This window comes from Saimiri boliviensis, chromosome 17, assembly GCF_048565385.1.
Source record: "Saimiri boliviensis isolate mSaiBol1 chromosome 17, mSaiBol1.pri, whole genome shotgun sequence".
In the NCBI taxonomy this organism is placed as follows: domain Eukaryota; kingdom Metazoa; phylum Chordata; class Mammalia; order Primates; family Cebidae; genus Saimiri; species Saimiri boliviensis.
The window spans coordinates 23,574,375-23,590,989 of record NC_133465.1 but is presented as its reverse complement, the minus strand read 5'-3'; the positions used below and the strand labels follow the sequence as shown (position 1 = coordinate 23,590,989).

The window sequence follows — 16,615 nt, the reverse complement described above, 5'->3', positions numbered from 1 at the left end:
TGAGTAGCTGGGATTACAGGCATGTGCCACCACACCCGGCTAATTTTTTTTGTCTTTTTAGTAGAGACAGGGTTTCTCCATGTTGGCCAGGCTGGTCTCCAACTCCCAACCTCAGGTGATCCACCTGCCTCGGCCTCCCAAAGTGCTGGGATTACAGGCATGCGCCACCACACCCAGCCTCATTCATTCTTTGCTCATCATTCTACAAGCCTCAGTGACCACCAGCTTCATGCAGGGCCTGTGGTCAGACTGGTAAAGGCCTTTCCTGCCCGCTTGGCCCCTGCTTAACAGTTATGTACCCAACTGTGACATCAAGGGAGAAAACAATGAATTCTCCAAATTGTATGGATCTTATTGTGTGGGTATTTGAGGAGGAGAGTGATCCAGGACCCCCACTACACCCCTCTTTTTTTTAAGATGGAATCTCTGTCGCCTAGGCTGGAGTGCAATGGCATGATCTTGGCTCACCACAACCCCCAGGTTCAATTGATTCTCTTGCCTCAGGCTCCTGAGTAGCTGGGATTATACGTGCCTGGCACCACACCTGGCTAATTTTTGTGTTTTTGGTAGAGACGGGGTTTCACCGTCTTGGTCAGGCTGGTCTTGAACATCTGACCTCGTGATCCACCTGCCTCAGCCTCAGAGTGCTGGGATTACAGGTGTGAGCCGCCATGCCTGGCCAGGAGGGCTTCTTGAAGGAGACAGACACCTGTAAGTTGAGCCTTGAAGCCACGATGGACGGAGGAGAGACCCAGCTGGGCAGAGAAAAGTCAAAACTGTGGTAAGGCACATGGGCCAACCTGGCTGAGGCTGAGTGTTCAGCAGGGACCGTGCGGTTGGGAAGGCAGGTAGGACCCTGCATTGGAGCCGAATCATGTACACGGAACCATAGGAAGACACAGGCACACCGGTGCGCGTGGTATTTTACACGTGGGTATTTCACACTCATCCTCATGTCATGACCAGTCACAGTCCTGGAATTGAGAGTGGAGAGGGTGGATGCATGTGAGAAATTTTACACGTGGGGGAATCAGCGCCGGGAACTGGAGTTTAGAACAAGATGTGCGGAGCTCTAGGAGGTACCGTGGTAGAGTTGTCGCTGCTTAGTGGATTTGGTTGACTTAAGTTTGAATCTTTATTTCATTTTTTTTTTAATGAGATGGAGTCACTTTGTCACTCAGGCGGAAGCTCAATGGCGCAATCTCGGCTCACTGCAACCTCCACCTCCTGGGTTCAAGCAATTCTCCTGCCTCAGCCTCCTGAGCAGCTGGGATTACAGGCACACACCACCACACCTGCCTAATTTTTGTATTTTTAGTGGTGATGGGGTTTTGCTATGTTGGCCAGGATGGTCTCAATCTCTTGACCTCATGATCCACCAGCCTTGGCCTCCCAAAGTGCTGGGATTATAGGTGTGAGCCTCCTCGCCTGGCAAGTTTGAATCTTTATCTTTCTTAGTGCCCAGTGGACACTAGGATTTGACTCTTCACCCTTTCAAGTGTTTGCTATCTCTGGAGTTTTCCTCAGTGGAAATATTGGGAGCTGGGTGCTGAGTAGCAACCCATCATGAAGGTGGGTCACACAAGGGCTGATGGTCAGGAAAATGCGTCCTTCAGAGAGGAGCGTCCTGTCTCCCGTTGACTGTATTTAAACGGCATTAATAATGCATCTGCCATTTGAGTGGCTCCGTAATGTCTATTAATGGGATATGTTAGTCATAGCAGGACCTCAGTAGCAGGAAGAGGATGGGTTGCGTTAGGAGGCGCTTGGTGAAACTTCCCGCACCACCCTTTCTCACTCTTGTCTCTCTGGGCCTCCCAGTGCCCCAGGGCTCTGCGGGAAGGCTGGGTCCGCACCCTTATCTTGGAATGGCCTCCTTGTGTGCCCTAGGAGTTACCGAATCTCCTCCTTCCAGGCATTCCTGCTCCTTTGGGGTGGGAAATAGAATTCACCATAAGGAAGTAACATCTGAGGCCTGGCACGGTGGCTCACACCTGTAATCCCAGCACTTTGGGAAGCCAAGGCAGGCGGATCACAAGGTCAGGAGTTTGAGACCAGCCTGACCAACATAGTGAAACCCCATCTCTACTACAAATATAAAAGTTAGCTGGGTGTGGTGGTGCGCACCTGTAATCCCAGCTACTTGGGAGGCTGAGGCATGAGAATCACTTGAACCCAGGAGGCGGAGGTTGCATGCCACTGCACTCCAACCTGGGTGACAGAGCAAGGCTCCATCTCTAAAAGAAAAAAGGAAGTCACGTCTGAAGCTCTACCAAGAACCATATTTGTTACGGGATTTTGGATTGTTTGATTTCTATTTTGTTTCCTTTAATTCCGTGGAGAACGTTTTTTGAGTTTGTTGGAATCTCAGGCTAAGGGGAAGGTGTTATTTCACCCTCACCAGGGCTGGAGGGGAAGAGGGAACCCATGTGTCTTTGGAGGCTGCAGGGGTGACCAAGTGACACCTCAGGCTGCTGCTGGGAACACAGTGATGCCATCAGCAACACCCCTGCAGCTGACACTTTCCGTCTTGGAAGCTGCTCATCCCATGGAGAAGTGAGAGGTTTTCTTTTTCTTTTTTTGAAAGAGTCTCTCTATGTCATCTAGGCTGGAGTGCAGTGGCACGATCTCAGCTCTCTGCAGCCCCAACCTCCTGGGCTCAAGCGGTCCTCCCACTTCAGCCTCCCGAGGAGCTGCAGCCACAGGGAATTGCCACCGTGCCCAGCTAATTTTAAAATTGTTTTTTGTGTTTTTAGAAACTAGAGTCTCACTTTTGTCCATGCTAGTCTCTAACTGCTGGGGTCAAGCGATTCTTCCACCTCAGCCTCCCAAAATGTTGGGATTGTAGGTGTGAGCCACTGGGCCTGTATAGGGTCCAGCCCTACAGGGTTCTGTGAGCTGCTCCTGGCTGACGTGGAGACGAGAAATTGTAGAAAAAAATGACACAAGACACAGAGACAGAGAAAAGAGAGTTTGGGCCCGGGGGTCCAGTGGCCCCGAAAGCCAGGACACTCTCACTTTTATTGAGTTGCAAATCTGGGGGCATGGCCTTGGTGGTCAGAGTCTGGGGACAGGGTAGGTAGGCCGTGGCAGCGATAGGGTCAAGTACATCATGGGTCATTCAGGTAGGGGCTTAAGGAGCACAATGCATCAGTACTTTTTCCATACTTACCAAGAAAAAACTACTCTTGACCTCAGGTGACTCGCCCACCTCAGCCTCCCAAAGTGTTGGGATGACAGGCGTGAGCCACTGTGCCTAGCCCTGACTTGGACTTTTAATAATGCAAATGTAAAACATTTAAGATTTACATTACTATTATTGATTATCTTTTCTAAGAAGAAAGGAACCAGGTGTAGAAGTAGAACATGAGTGGACATGGAATGTGACCATTGAGGCAAAGCATTACATAGAGACACTTAAACCCCCTGATGTCTGCGGGTGTCCTGACAGCCGTCAGGCCTACCACAAGAGCTTGGAGAGGTGGAGTTTTCTCCTCACTTCCCCAGGAAGGAGACGTCTCGGCCATTTTGCCTCCTTCCCTAGCTGGCTAAACAGCGGGGCTAGTACGGCCGAGGCGCCCTCCAGCAGCCCTTATGCGGGCGTGACGGAGGCTTAGGGCATCTTGCCTTGTGTCATTCATTTCGCAATGTCACCCCAGCTTCACACTTCGACCTGAGAGGCATTAGTAAAGGAATTAAGATCACCTATGAATAACTAAGATCCCCTATGACTAACTAATAACTACTATGGGTATATTTCTAGTTACTTTCTTCATTATTTATATGGAAATAGGCTGAGGCCTTTTGTTTCTGCCTCGGTGCTTATGGGATGTCCCTGATACAGGCCGGGCCTAGTTTGTTTCTGAGCTTTTTTTTTTTTTTTTTTTTTTTGAGATAGAGTCTTGCTCTGTCGCCCAGGCTGGAGTGCAGTGGCATGATCTCAGCTCACTGAAACCTCTGCCTCCCAGGTTCAAGCGATTCTCCTGCCTCAGCCTCCCAAGTAGCTGGGATTACAGGCGCTCACCACCACACCTGCTAATTGTATTATTTTTAGTAGAGGCGGGTCTTACCATGTTGGCCAGTCTGGTCTTGAACTCCCGACCTCAAGTGATCCACCCAGGAGTGATGTGGACTCCTGTGAGGGAGGAGAAGAAGGGGTGTAGTGGTGAGGCAGTGAGGGGGTTGTGCCTGCTCTGAAGACCAGCCATTCACCCCAGACCCCTGACTGGGGTGAGGGGAGTTTCTGGGGAAGCCTCAGGAAGCTTCCAATCACAACGGAAGGCAAAGAAGGACCTGGCATGTCACATGTGAGAGGGAGCAAGAGAGAAGAGGAGGAGGTGACAGGCTCTTTCATACAGCTAGCTCTCTTGTGAGCTACCAGAGTAAGAACTCACTCATTATCATGGAGACAGCGCTAGGCCATCTAAGGGAGCCACACCTGTGACCCAGTGCCTCCCACATGCGAGGTCACATTTCAACATGAGATTCGGAGGAGCACACATCCAAACTGTCACTCGAAAACAGCAGGTGATTTTCTCTCCAGTGGAGAACTCATCTTGACTTTGGAAATGCCCCCTTTTTTTTTTTTTTTTTTTTTTTTTTGAGCTGGAGTCTCACTCTGTTGCCCTGGCTGGAATGCAGTGGCACCGACTCACTGCAGTCTCCACCTCCCGTATTCAAGGGATTCTCCTGCCTCAGCCTCCCGAGTAGCAGGGATTACAGGCGTGCGCCACCACGCCCAGCTAACTTTTTGTATTTTTAGTAGAGATGGGGTTTCACTATGTTGGCCAGGCTGGTCTTGAACTCTTGACCTCAGGTGACTCGCCCACCTCAGCCTCCCAAAGTGCTGGGATGACAGGCGTGAGCCACTGTGCCTAGCCCTGACTTGGACTTTTAATAATGCAAATGTAAAAAGCAAAGTCCTTGTCTCCCCGTTGGGCACATGTGTTTGGCATGTGCTTGCGATGGTGGCGAGTTGCTTCAGCTGTGGAGACAGTTGCAGATACTGGGGGGGGGGGCACAGCTTATCAGCATTTTCCACATTATTTTGTGACCCACAAGAAGAAGTATATTCCACACCTCTATGCCGTATGTGGACACTCATACTTGAAACAAAAGCTTCACGTAATACCCGCACTTTCTTAAATACACTACTATTTTCTATTTCTTTTGCGATCATTGCTCACTACCGCGTTGAACTGCTGGCTCAAGCGATCCTACTGCCTCAGCCTCCCGAGCAGCTAGGACTGCAGGTGTGCGCCACCACACCTGGTCAATTGTTTTAAAGAGGTAGGGTCTCTATCACGCAGGCTGCAGTGCAGTGGTGCAATCATGGGTCACTGCAGCCTCAACCCACCTGGGCTCGAGTGATCCTCCTGCCTCAGCCTCCCAAGCACCCAGGACCAAGGGTGCACACTACCACCTCCAGCTAATTTTTTTTTAATTTTTTGGTCTCCAACTCCTGGGCTCAAGCAATCCTCCTGCCTCGGCCTCCCAAGGTGCTGGGATTAAAGGCATGAGCCACTGTGGCTGACCTGGCTAATTATGTATTCATGTATATGTAGAGGCAGGGTTCTGCTGTGTTGCCCAGGCTGGTCTTGAACTCCTGGGCTCAAGCTATTCTCCTTCTTCGGCCTCCCAAAGTGCTGGGATTAGAGGCATGAGTGCCTATGCCCAATCTTTTTTTTATGCTGGTTGTCATTCAGCAATTTGATGTCATGACTCACTAGTGGGTCTGGAAATAGTCTGTGAGGCTGTGCAGTAAGGGACCTGGTAAGGATGGACCTGGTCCTGTCCCCAAGAGCCCTGTCCCCTCTAGATGCCACTCGTAGGTTTTTTGTTCGTTTTGTTTTTTGAGATGGAGTCTCAGTCTGTTGCCCAGGCTGGAGTGCAGTGGTGTGATCTCAGCTCACTGTAAGCTCTACCTCCCAGGTTCAAGCAATTCTCCTGCCTCAGCCTCCTGAGTAGCTGGGATTACTGGCATGCACCACCACACCTGGCTAATTTTTGTATTTTTAATAGAGATGGGTTTTCACCATGTTGGCCAAGCTGGTCTCGAACTCCTGACCTTATGATCTGCCTGCCTTGGCCTCCCAAAGTGCTGGGATTACAGGCTGAACCACCACGCCGGGCCTTCCCTCATGTGGTTTCTAAAGGTTCAGGGCAGGTCTGTCAGAAGTTGCAGCCTGGTCTTGGCTGTGCCCTGGGGAGTTCAGGAGCGGCTGCCTGGAGGGTAAGTCAGAGCAGAGCTGCCTTTTTAAAGCAGTTAAGAGAGGACACAGAGGGCAAGCACCTGGCAGTTCGGCCTCTCCAGCAGCATACAAAGGTTTGATGAACCAAGAACAGCAGAGTGTCTTAGACTGGGGCTAGTGGTAGGCTCTGCTCTGGGGCCTCACTTACCCACCCCCTTCTCACTCCCCCCTGAAAAATGAGGGACCTGGTCTCTAGAGACCCCTCCATGGAACAAGCAGGCCCTGGAACAAAACCCGGAGCTCCCTTTGCGGGGTGGAGAGACTCCATGTGGCACCATCTGTGTGATGCTCAGGTGGTCGTGTGCTGGGGATGGGGGGCGCTCTTCTCCAGGGCAGCAGCAGTTCCGGCGGACTTTCTTCTGCCAGCCTCTGAAAGTCCACCTTCCCTCTGACCTCAGCCCAGAGCAGCACTCTCAGGAGGCAGGTGTGACGTCACTCGGTGGTGGCTGCTTTGGTGGGCATCGGAGCACTGTGTTAGCCGGGGGCTGAGGAGGAGGCTGGCAGGACAGCCAGGGTGACTTCAGCCCCTAAAATTCTCAGGCATGACTGGGGCAGAGTGGCAGCTCAAAATGTCTTCCCTGTTTAAAAAAAATCAGGGTTAGGTTTGTCCACTCGTTCAGTAATATGTTTAGAACTATTATGAGGCAGGCACAGGGTTATACGGAGGTGTCCAAAGGCCAGGCCCCTGCTCTCCGGGAGCTTCCGGAGACACGGTCACTAAAGCTAACGAGATCCTGTTGTCTAATGACAGGTGCTCTGAGGGGAAGGTGAGGGAGTGGGGTAGAAAGTGGCTGGGCTGGGGCTGGGGACTACTTTTGGTGGGTAATGATAAGAACAGGCCTTTCTGAAGAAACGGCGGTTGGGTTGTGCGCTTCCCCAAAGGACAGTCTGAGAGCAAAATGCGGGTTCCCAGCCCCATCGGAGAAGATGTTAGGGACAGAGCCTAGAACTTGCCTTTTTCTTCCAAATGATTCCCAGGCACGTGGAAACTGGAGACCCTCCTTAGGGCTTTTGCTTTAGAATCCTACCTGGTGAATTTCAGGGTAGCTTCCAAAGCCCGGAGTCTGTGGCTGCGGGAAGGGAGCCTCTGTGTGTGTGAAGGCCAGGGGTAGGGAGAGGAGCAGGGCTGCCTGTGGTCAGATTGCAGGATGCAGAAGATGGACGTGCACACCTCCTCCCGCGCGGGCTCACCCAGGGCCCTGCTTCTGTGGCTGCCAGGAGTTCTCAACCTGCCCCCAGGAGGCCCTCCCTCACCCCCTCCCACTCCTGTTTCACTCCATATCTTGAGAGGGTTGCAGTCATAGCTGCGTGGATTAGGTCTATTTCTTGCACGTGGGAACCATTCCAGGCAACTGGTACATGCACAAGCTCCAGGCATATTTTTAGGATCCTAGGGTGGGCTGCCTGTGTCTCCCCACCCCACCGCACCCACCCCGAGTGTGAGGCAGAGTTCTTCATGCTATGGGCACTCAGAACCTGCCTGACCACTGACTCCCCAGGAGCGCGGGCTTTTAAACCTGTGTCTGCTGTGACTAGTCGAAACGCACACTCGTCAGAGCAGACACAGGCAGCCCCGGGTGAGACACATCTGGTCTCTTCCAGCCTGCGTGGGGGCCCCAGCTTCTCAACGGAGCAAGAAAGCATCTCCCTGGCAGGAGATCTGGCGCCAGGTGAATCAAGAAACCTGTGTGTCCACTTCCTGGGCGGTAGGCCTTTCCTTCCCTGGCCTCAGCTCCCCATCTATTCAATAGGAAGAACCCTTTGGGATTTCTTCGGGAGGAGAGAGAGGGGGATTTTGCTTTAAAAGGAGCCCTTCCCAGCTGGTTCTAGTGGCTCACACCTGTCATCCCAGCACTTTGGGAGGCCGAGGCAGGCGGATCACTTGAGGTCAGGAGTTCAAGACCAGCCTGACCAACATGGTGAAACCCCATCTCTACTAAAAATACAAAACTAGCTGGGCGTGGTGGCGCATGCCTGTAATCCCAGCTACTTGGGAGGCTGAGGCAGGAGAATCGCTTGAACCCCGCAGGCGGAGGTTGCAGTGAGCCGAGATCAGGCCACTGCACCCCAGCCTGGGCAACAAGAGTGATACTCCGTCTCAAAAAAAAAAAAAAAAAAAAAAAAAAAATTAAAAAAAAATTAAAAAGAGGAGCCCCTCCCCCTTTCACTTCCTCTCCTCCTCCGCGATCGCGGCTCTCAGCTGGGCCACAGCGCAGGCGATCCTGCGTATCCGGGGCTGCGTATCCGGGGCTGCGCTCCCAGGCAGCAGGGGTGTCAGTGTGTCGGGAGGAGGAGGAGGAGGAAAAGGTGGCAGCAAGGTCCCGGTACGAGGCTCCGGCGCTCCCTGCAGCCCAGCTCCCAGCCCAGGCTTTCTCCGCCGAGCGGATAAAAGGCCGGCCCGACCCGCCGCCGCGCCCCGGAGCTGCAGCTAGGCTGGCGCCGACGGGCCGGGCGCGCAGGCACCCAGGGCTCCCCATGAGCGCACGTGGGCCTGGCTGAGATCGCGCCATGGGGCAGGCGGGCTGCGGGGGGCTCTGCCTGTCGCTGTTTGACTACAAGACCGAAAAGTATGTCATCGCCAAGAACAAGAAGGTGGGGCTGCTGTACCGGCTGCTGCAGGCCTCCATCCTGGCGTACCTGGTCGTGTGAGTTCTCCGCGGACTTGTAGGGGGAGGCGGGGGAGGGGCAGGGCGGGTGCCGTCCCCCAGAGTCCTTCCCCGGGGTCCTGGAAGTCGCCAGCGTGCATGCGGTTTTCCCTGGCGCCGGGATCTGGGAGCCTGCTGGGGCTGGGGTCCTCTTTGGGTACTTGGGTGCAGGAGTCGGGGGTGGAGAGGGGTCCTCCTCCGCTCCCCCCACTGGCTCTGGGGTGATGAGATGTGGGCAGGGGCCTCTGGGCTCCTTGATTTACCAGGCTTTCCATGTGGTAGCTTCCCCTAGAGTGCTGGGGGCAGGGGTGCCAGGGGGCTGGGTGGCAGCTGTCGCCCCAGGAGCCTCCCTGGGCCTCGGCCTGGCAGCTGACCCAGGCGCCAGCAGGTTATTTATAATCACAGGGTGTCACTGCCTACTCACGGCTGGAACAACTCATCAGCCCGCGTGGCCCTCAGCTCGCTTCCCGTCAAGGTGTCCCACCCGCTGCCAGCCTCTCTGCTGTCCAGCTGGGGGTCCTGCCCAGAGGCCTCTTTCTCTGCACCCAGCTCGGGAGGTTCCTTCCCCCGTCCTCATGCTACCTGGCAGTTGCTGGCTCCGCAAGCCAAGGGGGCAACTCGGGCAACTCGTGGAGGCTGCTCTGCTAGGCGCCCTCGGGCCCTACCCCCGGGGGTGGGGGGTGAGTAGGTGGAGGGAAGAAGTGGGTTGGGCACTGGGGACACGCCTTGTTCATTCAGCAAATGCTGTGGAGTGCTCCTGCCTCCTCCTGCGGGGGCCTGGCTCTGCCCATGGGCCCAGCAGTCCGCATTGTCTGAGCTTCTTCCCCAGGCCCCCAGCCGCCTAGGCACTGTGTTGTTCCTCCGCGAGGCCTGACTTTCCTCCTCCACTGGCTTAGCACCCACTCATCCCCCAGATCTGGGCTCTCCAGTAACTCCCTCTCCCTTCCTCCCTGGCGTTCCCACAGGGTAATTATGAGGCTTATTTGGGGGATCATTTGCCTAACGTCGCTGTCGGTTGGGGATGCCATGAGGGTGGGCCTAGCAACCTGCTTCGGGAACAGATGTGAAATGAACAAGGGAATGAATGAATGAAACTGCTTTGGCCGAAACAATAGAAATTTAATTCTCACAGTCCTGGATGCGGAAGTCTGAGATGAGGGTGGCAGAATGGTCCGGTTCTCACAGGGGCTCTCTCCTTGGCCTGCAGACGGCCACCCTCATGCTGTGTCCTCATATGGCAGGGAAAGCAGGAATTATTCAACCAAGTGCAAGTATTAAAATTAGGAGATCAGTGGCCAGACACGGTGGCTTGCACTTGTAATCCCAGCACTCTGGGAAGCCGAGGCAGGTGGATCACCTGAGGTCAGGAGTTCGAGACCCGCCTGGCTAACACGGTGAAACCCCATGTCTACTTAAAAAATACAAAAATTAGCCAGGCGTGGTGGTGCACACCTGTAATCCCAGCTACTCAGGATGCTGAGGCAGGAGAATCGCTTGAACCTGGGATATGGAGGTTGCAGTGAGCCAAGATCACAGCACTGTACTCCAACCTGGGTAATAAGGGTGAGACTCCACTTATAAAAAAAAAAAGAAAGCAAGACAGAGAAAAAGAAAGAGAGAGAGAGAAAGAAAGGAAAAGAAAATTAGGAAATTGGCTGGGTGCGGTGGCTGACGCTTGCAATCCCAGCACTTTGGGAGGCTGAGGCGGGCGGATCACGAGGTCAGGACATGGAGACCATCTTGGCTAACGTGGTGAAACACCACCTCTACTAAAAATACAAAAAATTAACCAGGCATAGTGGAGGGTGCCTGTAGTCCCAGCTGCTTGGGAGGCTGAGGCAGGAGAACTGCTTGAACGCAGGAGGCGGAGGTTGCAGTGAGCTGAGATGACGCCATTGCACTCCAGCCTGGGTGACACAGCAAGACCCTGTCTCAGAAAAAAAGAAAAAAATATGAACTTAACATTAATCAATATCTAACCTTAGTTTGGGACTGGTCCCCATAACTACCTTTATAGCAAAGGTCTGAAAGCAGGTGTGCACTTAGAGTGCACTCAGAGTGTCATCTCCTGAGCCTCTGTTAGTTGGGACTGTTTCTGAGTCTGTCTTTGTATTTCAGGATAGTGACATTTTTGGAAGAGTACACGATTTTTTACATCTTTTGTTTTTGAGACAGAGTCTCACTCCGTCACCAGGCGCCAGGCTGGAGTGCCGTGTCACGACCTCGGCTCACTGCAGCCTCCGCCTCCTGGGTTCAAGCAATTCTCCTGCCTCAGCCTCCCGAGCAGCTGGGACTACAGGCGTGCGCCACCACGCCCAGCTAATGTTTTTGTATTTTTAGTAAAGATGGGGTTTCACCATGTTGGCCAGGATGGTCTCGATCTCTTGACCTCGTGATCCACCTGCCTCGGCCTCCCAAAGTGCAGGAGCCACTGCGCCCGGCCTCATTTTTTTCTTTTTTAAGACAAGAGTCTCACTTTGTGGCCCAGGCTGGAATGCAGTGGTGCAGTCTCAGCTCACTGCAATGCCACCCCCTGGGTTCAAACGATTCTCCTGCCTCAGCCTCCCAGGTAGTTGGGATTACAGGTGCCTGCCACCACGCCTGGCTAATTTTGTGTGTGTGTATGTATTTTTAGTGGAGATGGGGTTTCACCATGTTGGCCAGGCTGGTCTCAAATTCCTGACCTCAGGTGATCTGCCTGCCTCGGCCTCCCAAAGTCCTGGAATTACAGGCATGAGCCACCGTGCCTGGCCTAAATCATTTTTTTTTGATTGAAGTAAAATTCACCCTTGTAACCATTTACAATGATGCAGTTCAGTGCTTTTTAGTACATTTACAAGGTTGAAACCATCACTGCTGTCTAATTCTAGAACTTTTCCATCACCCCCAAACGACTCCTGTGTGTGTTATCGTCAGTGAGGGTTTCCCGTAGTCCCTGGCAATCAGTAATCTAGTTTCTGTTTCTGCGGATTTGCCTATTCTGGTTGTTTCCTATAAATGAAATTGTATAGTATGTGGCCTTTTCTTCTGGCTTCTTTGACTTAGTGTAACGTTTTCAGGGCTCACCCATTTGTGGCATCTGTCAGACCTCCATTCTTTTTTTGTGGCTGAATATTGTCCCACTCTGTGGGGCTGCCACATTTTGGTCATGCATTCATCCGTTGTGGAAATTTGGGTGGTTTCCACACCACTGGGTGCGGTGGCTCATGCCTGTAATCCCAGCACTTTGGGAAACCACAGTGGGCAGATCTCTTGAGGTCAGGAGTTCAAGACTAGCCTGGCCAACATGGTGACACCCCGTCTCTACTAAAAATACAAAAATTAGCTAAGTGCGGTGACAGGTGCTTGTAACCTCAGCTACTCACGCCGCTGCACTCTAGCCTGGGCGACAGAGACTTTCTCTAAAAAAAATAATAATAATAGGCCGGGCGCAGTGGCTCACGCCTATAATCCCAGCACTTTGGGAGGCCGAGGCGGGTGGATCACGAGGTCAAGAGATTGAGACCATCCTGGTCAACAAGGTGAAACCCTGTCTCTACTAAAAATAGAAAAAGTTAGCTGGGCACGGTGGTACGTGCCTGTAGTCCCAGCTACTCAGGAGGCTGAGGCAGGAGAATTGCCTGAACCCAGGAGGCGGAGGTTGCGGTGAGCCGAGATCGTGCCATTGCACTCCAGCCTGGGTAGCAAGAGCAAAACCCTGTCTCAAAAAAAAAAAAAAAAAAAAAAAAAAAAATTTAAATTTTTATTTACTTATTTATTTATATCAGACATTTGTATGTGTGTGTGTTGCTTTTTTTTTGAGACAGAGTGTCACTCTTTTTGCCCAGGCTGGAGTGCAATGGCAAGATCTTGGCTCACTGCAACCTCTGCCTCTCGGGTTCAAGTGATTCTCCTGCCTCAGCCTCTAGAGTAGCTTGGATTACAGGCACCCACCACCTCGCCTGGCTAATTTTTGTATTTTTACTACAGATGGGCTTTCTCCATGTTGTTCAGGCTGATTTGGAACTCCTGACCTCAGGTGATCCGCTGGCCTCGGTCTTCCAAAGTGTTGGGATTACAGGCATGAGCCGCCACACCCGGCCTGTGTGTGTGGTTTTTTTTTTTTTTGAGAAATGTCTATTAAAGTCCTTTGCTCGTTTTAAAATTGGATTATTTGCCTTTTTAATTTTTTTAAAGAAAGAGAGAAAGAAAGAAAGAAAGAAAAAAGAATGAAGGAGAGGAAGAAAGAGGACGAGGAAGAGGGAGAGAGAGCGGACATGTTGCTTTATTGCCTGGGCTAGAATGCAGTCTAAAAATGGGTACTGAAAACCTCTTTTATGCTTAATAATGGAAACAGAAGGCCGGGCGCGGTGGCTCAAGCCTGTAATCCCAGCACTTTGGGAGGCCGAGGCGGGTGGATCACGAGGTCGAGAGATCGAGACCATCCTGGTCAACATGGTGAAACCCCGTCTTTACTAAAAATACAAAAAAATTAGCTGGGCATGGTGGCGCGTGCCTGTAATCCCAGCTACTTGGGAGGCTGAGGCAGGAGAATTGCCTGAACCCAGGAGGTGGAGGTTGCGGTGAGCCGAGATCGCGCCATTGCACTCCAGCCTGGGTAACGAGCGAAACTCCGTCTCCAAAAGAAAAAAAAAAAAAAAAAATGGAAACAGAAAAAAAAATGAGCTAAGAAAATAACAAACAAGCAGCCAACCAATATTTCATTTAAACCTGTAAGTAGGTGTGATGTGGTACTGATAAGAGTGTGTATTTTGTGTATTTAAAGTGGAAAGTTCTATAAATGTTGTGTTTTTTTTTGTTTTTTTTTTGAGGTGGAGTTTCACTCGTTACCCAGGCTGGAGTGCAATGGCGAGATCTTGGCTCACCGGAACCTCCGCCTCCTGGGTTCAGGCAATTCTCCTGCCTCAGCCTCCCGAGTAGCTGGGATTACAGGCATGCGCCACCATGCCCAGCTAATTTTTTGTATTTTTAGTAGAGACGGGGTTTCACCATGTTGACCAGGATGGTCTCAATCTCTTGATCTTGTGATCCACCCGCCTTGGCCTCCCAAAGTGCTGGGATTATAGGTGTGAGCCACTGCGCTTGGCCTCTATAAATGCTTATTAAGTTTACTTGTTCCGGATCTGAGTTCAAGTCCTGGATATCGTTGTTAATTTTCTGTCTCATTCATCTGACTAATATTGATGTTGAAGTCTCCCACTATTATTGTGTGGGAGTCTAAGTCTCTTTGTAAGTCTTACGTATCTGGGTGTTCTTGAATTGAGTGTGTATATGTTTAGAGTCATTAGCTCTTCTTGTTGCATTGATCCTTTCACTGTTACGTAATGTCCTTCTTTGCCTCTTTTGATCTTTGTTGCTTTAAAGTCTATTTTATCAGAGGCAAGAATTGCAACTCCTGCTTTTTATTTATTTATTTATTTTTGCTCTCCGTTTGGCTGGTAAATCTTTCTCCATCCCTTTGTTTTGAGTCTGTGTGTTTCCTTGCATGTGAGATGGGTCTGGATGCAGCATACCAATGGATTTTGACTGTGTCTTTTGATTGGGGGATTTAGTCGATTTAAATTTAGGATTAATAATAATATATGTGAGTTTAATACTGCCATTTAATGCTAGCTGGCTGTTTTGCCCATTAGTCGATGTAAATTCTTCATTATGTTGATGCTCTTTACTTTTTGGTATATTTTTGGAGTGGCTGATACTGGTCGTTCCTTTCTATGTGTAGTGGTTCTTTCAGAAGCTCTTGTAAAGCAGGCCTGGTGGTGATGAAATCTCTGAGTGCTTGCTTGTTCACAAAAGATTCTATTTTTCCTTCACTTGCGAAGCTTAGTTTGGCTGGATATGAAATTCCAGGTTGAAAGTTCTTTCCTTTTTTTTTTTTTTTTGAGACGGAGTTTCGCTCTTGTTACCCAGGCTGGAGTGCAATGGCGCGATCTCGGCTCACCGCAACCTCCACCTCCTGGGTTCAGGCAATTCTCCTGCCTCAGCCTCCTGAGTAGCTTGGATTACAGGCATATGCCACCATGCCCAGCTACTTTTTTTTTTTTTTTTTTTTTTTTGAGACGGAGTTTCGCTCTTGTTACCCAGGCTGGAGTGCAATGGCGCGATCTCGGCTCACCGCAACCTCCGCCTCCTGGGTTCAGGCAATTCTCCTGCCTCAGCCTCCTGAGTAGCTGGGATTACAGGCACACGCCACCATGCCCAGCTAATTTTTTTGTATTTTTAGTAGAGACGGGGTTTCACTATGTTGACCAGAATGGTCTCGATCTCTTGACCTCGTGATCCACCCGCCTCGGCCTCCCAAAGTGCTGGGATTACAGGCTTGAGCCACCGCGCCCGGCCCCCAGCTACTTTTTTGTATTTTTAGTAGAGACGGGGTTTCACCATGTTGACCAGGATGGTCTCGATCTCTTGACCTTGTGATCCACCCGCCTCGGCCTCCCAAAGTGCTGGGATTACAGGCTTGTGCCACCACGCCCGGCCCCAAGTTCTTTTCTTTAAGGATGTTGAATTTTGGCCCCCACTCTCTTCTGGCTGGTAGGGTTTCTGCTGAGAGATCTGATGAGTCTGATAGGCTTCCCTTTGTGGGTATCCTGACCTTTCTCTCTGGCTGCCCTTAGCATTTTCTCCTTCATTTCAACCCTGGTGAATCTGACGATTATGTGCCTTGGGGTTGGTCTTCTTGAGGAATATCTTTGTGGTGTTCTCTGTATTACCTGGAGTTGAATATTGTCCTGCCTTGCTAGATTGGGAAAGTTTTCCTGAATAATATCCTGAAGAATATTTTCCAGCTTGGATTCATTCTCTTCATTACATTCAGGTACACCTATCAAGCGTAGATTAGGTCTTTTCACATAGTCCCATATTTCTTGGAGACTTTTCTCGTTCCTTTTTATCCTTTTTTCTCTAATCTTGTCTTCTTGTTTTATTTCATTAAGCTGGTCTTCGACCTCTGATATCCTTTCTTCTGCTTGGTCAATTCGGCTGTTAAAACTTGTGCATACTTCACGGAGTTCTCGTATTGTGTTTTTCAGCTCCACCAATTCACCTATATTTCTCTGTAAATTGTGTATTATTGTTAGCATTTCGTCAAACCTTTTTTCAGAGTTCTTAGTTTCTTTGCATTGGGTTAGAACAAGTTCTTTTAACTCACAGAAGTTTCTTATTATCCACCTTTTGAAGACTACTTCTGTTAATGGAACACACTCGTTCTCCATCAGGCCTTGTTCCGTTGCTGATGAGGAACTGTGGTCCCCTGTAGAGGGAGAGGCATTCTGATTTTGGGTATTCTCAGCCTTTTTAGGCTGGTTTCTTCCCATCATTGTAAATTTATCCATCTGTGGTCTTTATAATTACCGACTTTCAAATTAGGTCTCTGAGTGGACGTCCAACTTGTTGATTCCCAGCGCCGGAATCTGAGCAACCCATTGCACTGGCTAAAACAGCAGCGTTAGGATTCATGGTACTTTTCTGCCCGGGAATCTCCGGTCTGGCTTCCTTCTTGAGTCTGTCCCTCAATCAGCTGAATAGGTGACTCTGCCTTCCCTGAGTGCCAAATGATGACCAAAAGGGGACCCAGTCCCGTTTACTCTGCACCAAGAACCCCTGTGCCGGCCACAGGAGTCGCGCTGGCGACCCGTGGGGCCCCTCCGCTGGGAATCTGCTGGTCCGTGAACAATAAGAATTCATCTGAAAGTGTGGTGTCCTCTCGTTCTCTGTGCT

At 50.9% G+C, this 16,615-nt stretch overlaps 1 protein-coding gene across 4 annotated transcripts in view; it reads left to right on the top strand.

Moving 5' to 3' along the window:
- Positions 1-16,615, top strand: part of P2RX5 (purinergic receptor P2X 5) — a 45,124-nt gene that overhangs the window by 13,698 nt on the left and 14,811 nt on the right. Inside the window, exon 1 of one of the 4 annotated variants that reach the window (XM_074388367.1) lies at positions 8,298-8,896. The exons of 1 other annotated variant lie outside the window; for it this stretch is intronic. In XM_074388367.1, coding sequence (XP_074244468.1) covers positions 8,760-8,896 — 137 coding nt within the window. In that variant the 5' untranslated portion in view covers positions 8,298-8,759. Of the gene's footprint in view, positions 1-8,297; positions 8,897-16,615 lie in introns of those variants that run through there. 2 more of the 4 variants (XM_074388368.1, XM_039476136.2) reach the window with 2 other exon arrangements.